This window comes from Gymnoscopelus microlampas (assembly GCF_963454915.1).
Source record: "Gymnoscopelus microlampas genome assembly, chromosome: 15".
Taxonomy (NCBI): Eukaryota; Metazoa; Chordata; class Actinopteri; order Myctophiformes; family Myctophidae; genus Gymnoscopelus; species Gymnoscopelus microlampas.
In genome coordinates this window covers 46,500,707-46,505,706 of record NC_139952.1, presented here as the reverse complement: position 1 = coordinate 46,505,706, position 5,000 = coordinate 46,500,707, and the positions used below count along the sequence as shown (strand labels likewise).

Genomic DNA, 5,000 nt, shown 5'->3' with positions numbered 1-5,000 from the left:
TGCTTTACACCACTGCTTTAGACTCTATTTCCAAGTGTACAAAATTAACCAAATGGATTTGGAACGCTCAGAGATACAAATGGATGAGTGAACACAGAGTGAACATATTATTTACTCTGTTAGTGTATAATAACGTGTAATAACATTATCTTCTCTGTCAGGTGGGAACCTCATATTATGTAATAAGATATTTACGTGTCCTTGTACTCCTTCAGCACTCTGTTAGTGTAGAACGTGGCGGCATCATTCATCTCCTTCACATACGGACCTGGCCTCTGACACTGATAGAGAGAGAGTGAGGGAGATAGAGGGAGGGAGGGAGAGAGAGAGAGAGAGAGAGAGAGAGAGAGAGAGAGAGAGAGGGAGGAGAGAGAGGGAGAGAGAGAGGGAGGGAGGGAGAGAGGGAGGAGAGAGAGGGAGAGAGAGAGAGCAAATGATAAAAGTCTCAGTCATAAGTGTACAATTCCTCAATTTAATCAATTACCGTGTGTGTGTGTGTGTGTGTGTGTGTGTGTGTGTGTGTGTGTGTGTGTGTGTGTGTGTGTGTGTGTGTGTGTGTGTGTGTGTGTGTGTGTGTGTGTGTGTGTGTGTGTGTTGTTTGGAGTCCACTTGGCAAACGCTGATATTTGTAAAAAAGAAAACTCTGCAGAATGGATTGATTGAATGTGATTAGATGTGTTTATGATCAACACGATAAATGCATTTTACTGCATGGGGTCAGTACTGACGAGATGGAAAATACATGCAGTAAACACAGTGGTGTAAAGTAAATAAGTACATCTACTCAAGTACTGTATGTACTTCAATACAATTTTGAGGTACTTTACCAGAGTATTTCCAATTGTCTATCATTTTACTTATACTCTACACCAGTGGTTCTCAAACATTTTCATGTCAAGGACCCCCAAAATGATATGTATTTGGCCGCGGACCCCCATCTCAAAGTATGTTGTTCCAGGGACCCCCAGAAGCAAAGATTTGAGTTATAAATGTTGGCTTTAAAAAATATATATTCAAAGATTTGCAAAAAAACCCACAATTTTTCAAAAATAGCAGATCTACAAGCTCATAGCGCGGCACTCGGTGCCGTGCTATGAGCTTGTATATCTGCTATTTTTGAATAGCCAAAGTGTAAAAGGTCATAACTATTGTGATGCTATATTTACACATTTTGCTGGGTACCCCCTGGAACCCCCTCAAGTACCCCTGGGGGTCCCCGGACCCCACTTTCAGAACCATGGCTCTACACTACATCTCAGAGGCAAATATTGTACTTTTACTCCACTACAATTATTTGTAACAATTATTACTTTGCAGGTATAAAGTATTATATTATAAAATACATACCACTTAAGCCCTATTTTATACATAGGCTGTTTGAAAATAGCAGATCTACAAGCTTGTAGATCTGCTATTTTCAGCATGTAACCAAGGGTAAAATCAGCCATTACGACGCCATCAAGGCACCGCCAACATACATTTCAGTCGACTATAATCTTATGATATTTAGTCGACCAAAACTAGACTAACAGTAGAACATTTCAGATGACTAAAATATGACTAAAACTAAATGGAATTTTATTCAAAAGACTATGACTAAAACTAAATAAAATTGTTCTGCTAAAATCAACACTGCTGCAGTGCTGTAAAACATCAAGATTTAGACTCAATAAGGAGGTTTTGCAGGAGAATATGCGTCGTCACGTCAACCAAATAAAACAAACAACACGTCAAACTCTGAACATAAACCCGTGGCTACCAGTCACAAGTGTCTGCTTGATGAGAACTACATATTTTAATATTAATCAGGTCACTTCAGTCAGGAAGACACTGACTGTCTGTGTTAGCAACACACTCTTAGCAACGCTGATCAAAGGACACTCAGGCAGGGACGTGCACAGATAGACTCTAGGTGGTGCTAGAGCACCTGCCCTTTGCCCTCTTGACCAGAAGTGCCCTTTTGAAAAAAATAGAAAAAAAGTTGTCGTTTTTTTCAGTTTACAGCAGGGGTCTTCAACAGGGGGTCCGGGACCCCTAGGGGGTCCTCAGAGTTACTACAGGGGGTCCGCCAAATCTTTATGTGATATGATTTTTCTTTTTACCATAACCACTCGAAACCTAGCATCCCTTTTCTGAGGAGAACTTTAGCCAAAAATAGCCGATCTACAAGCTCGTAGGCTTGTAGATCTGCTATTTTTGGCAAACAGGTATAGGTGTAGAGGGAAAAAAGAGCAGACCAAGTAAACAAAAAAAAGTATAATTTACTTGAGCACCTGCCCCTCAAAATGTCTGTGCACGCCACTGCACTCAGGCCGCATGTGATTGGATGGATCTCAGGGGATGGGATGGCAATCACCAACCCCCTTATGTTTACATTTAACCCATTCAATCCGGGAACACATCTGTGTCATTTTTAGACTTTATTAAAATAGCAGATCTACAAGCGCGCGCGCGCGAGTGCGTGCGTGCGTGCATGCATGCGTGGGCTTGTGCGCGTGCGAGTGCGTGTGCGTGTGTGTGTGTGTGTATGCTTGTGCGTGTGTGTGTGTGTGTGTGTGTGTGTGTGTGTGTGTGTGTGTGTGTGTGTGTGTGTGTGTGTGTGTGTGTGTGTGTGTGTGTGTGTGTGTGTGTGAGCTCCCTCACCACGGCGAGCCAGCCCAGTGCCGGGATGCTCTCGCTGACAGCTGATAGGTGGTTGAACAGGCTGCTGCCACGGTGATGCTCCCTGAAGCTCTGGATCTCCTGGATGTGCTCAAGGATGGGATTCAACAGGTCGTTCAGCTCCACCTATAGGAGTGGAGGAGGAGGAGGAGAAGGAGGAGGAGGAGGAGGGGAGGAGGAGGAGAAGGAGGAAGGGACAGATGTCACCACATGGACCAAGGATCTGCACTTTGACTTTGTCTCTATAAGCTGGTTCTCAAAACGTTTTACAATTTACAATGTACTGTAGGCATTTAGCAGACTGGAAAAAGTACTCTAATTTTTTACTTCAGTAAAAGTATCAATACGGCAATGTAGAAAAAGTCCGGTAAAAGTCCGGAATTCAAAATGTACTTTAGTAAAAGTACAAAAGTATTGGTATCAATTTAAAAATGTACTTAAAGTACCAAAAATAAAAGTACTGAAATGTTTGAAAATAGCAGATCTACTTAAAGTACCAAAAATAAAAGTACTGAAATATTTGAAAATAGCAGATCTACAAGCTCACAACGCGTTGCATTTGCGACACGTTGTGAGCTTGTAGATCGGCTATTTTCAAATAGCATAGGTACTGTATAAAATATGGCAAAAGTGGTTAATTTTTTTTATAATGTAATGATTTATATCTGCAAAGTAACTAAAGTTTTCAAATAATTGTAGTGGAGTAAAAGTACAATATTTGCCACTGAGATGCAGTGGAGTATAGAAGTAAAAGTAGAGACAATTGGCAATAGTAAAAGTACCGTAAAATTGTACTTAAGGACAGTACTTGAGTAAATGTACTTTACACCACTGGTAAACACATACATCTTAATGCATAGAGACAGTGTAGTGTCTCAGTAAACTATAGGATCACAGCAGGTAAACCAAGAACCTAGCATCAGTCTAAACAATAATACTCCAATCGAAAAATCTGCAAATAATCTGTACATTGAAACTATAGAAACTATAGGATGCCGGGTCAACAAATGAAGCAAATGAAGCAGCTCCACGAATCATGTTCAACCCAGATTTGGCACAACAAAGGGATATGAACTCGTTCTCATGCTATTCATCAAAAATGTGGAATGCCCTACCTAAAGGAGTAAAGGAGTGTAAAACCCTACTCACTTTCAAAACTGCCCTAAAGATACACCTTCAGGAGGCAAGTCTTAACCCCCCCCCCCCCCCCCTTTTTCTTCTTCTCTTGTACATATTTTTCACTCTTCATACCAGTAACCTGTAAACTGATTGTATGATATTCTGTATAGTAGTGTGTATATCTGTCTGTCTCTTATATGTCATCATGATTTGTGTGCATGGGGAACTCATTTGAAACAAGCTCAGTGCTTAATGAGTCTCCCAGTTTAGTACATTGGTTCTCAAAGTGGGGTCCGGGGACCCCCAGGGGTACTTGAGGGGGTTCCAGGGGGTCCCCAGCTAAATGATAGATTAGGCACCAAATGGACCCTAACGGTTCCATTTGTACATGTACACTCTCAGAGTTAAATTAACATTGAATTGGGGTCCCACCGTCCCAGAGATAGAAATGCCATTAAATGGGGGATCTGTAGCCTAATGCATGTCAAACTGGGGGTCCTTGAAGTTAAAATGCTTGAGAATCACTGCTAGAGACGTAAAAATCTTCTCTTATGGGGGTCCCTGGCTTATCTTTACAAATGGGGGTCCGCGGGCTAATAAGTGTCAATTTGGGGGTCCTCGACATGAAAAAGTTTGAGAACCACTGGTTTAGTAGACCTTGTATTGTGAATTTGTACTTCCATGTACTGTTGTTCTCATGTCTTACTAAATAAAGTACATCAATCAATCAATCAATCAATCAAACCTGGCATCTGTCTAAATAACACGAACATCTAAAATACATTGTAACCTTTGCAGTCTTATGCAGAGGCGAACCTTCAGATTACCGTGGAGAATTGGGAGTGAGTCTGCAGTTCTAACTGCAATGGGGAGTTCATTCCATAGTTTGGGAGCCAGGAGGGAGAAGAGTCTGGGACCTGTGGAGCGTCCCCCCCTGGGACCCCCTCAAGGACCCCCTCAAGGACCCCCTCAAGGACCCACCCACTTTGAGAACCACTGCTCTTTGAGGCAGGGATGGACTTACTGGAGTGGGGTGGGAGGACCGCGTCTAAGTGCGCTGGTAGGCAGTATTTACACAATTAAATTACGACGCTACTCTTCTTAGCACAGGGGTCTTCAACAGGGGGTCCGGGACCCCTAGGGGGTCCTCAGAGTTACTACAGGCGGTCCGCCAAATCTTTGTGTGATATGATTTTTTTTTTTTACCTTAACCACTTGAA

The 5,000-nt window shown here is 42.2% G+C and overlaps 1 protein-coding gene across 1 annotated transcript in view; it reads right to left on the bottom strand.

Annotated features, from left to right (window-relative positions):
* The window catches only part of cap2 (cyclase associated actin cytoskeleton regulatory protein 2), a 61,810-nt gene that overhangs the window by 34,926 nt on the left and 21,884 nt on the right, over window positions 1-5,000 (bottom strand). The window contains exons 5-6 of the mRNA XM_084081143.1: window positions 2,644-2,787; window positions 196-281 (exon numbers count right to left, since the gene is read on the bottom strand). Coding sequence (XP_083937269.1) covers window positions 196-281; window positions 2,644-2,787 — 230 coding nt within the window. The remainder of the gene's footprint in view (window positions 1-195; window positions 282-2,643; window positions 2,788-5,000) is intronic.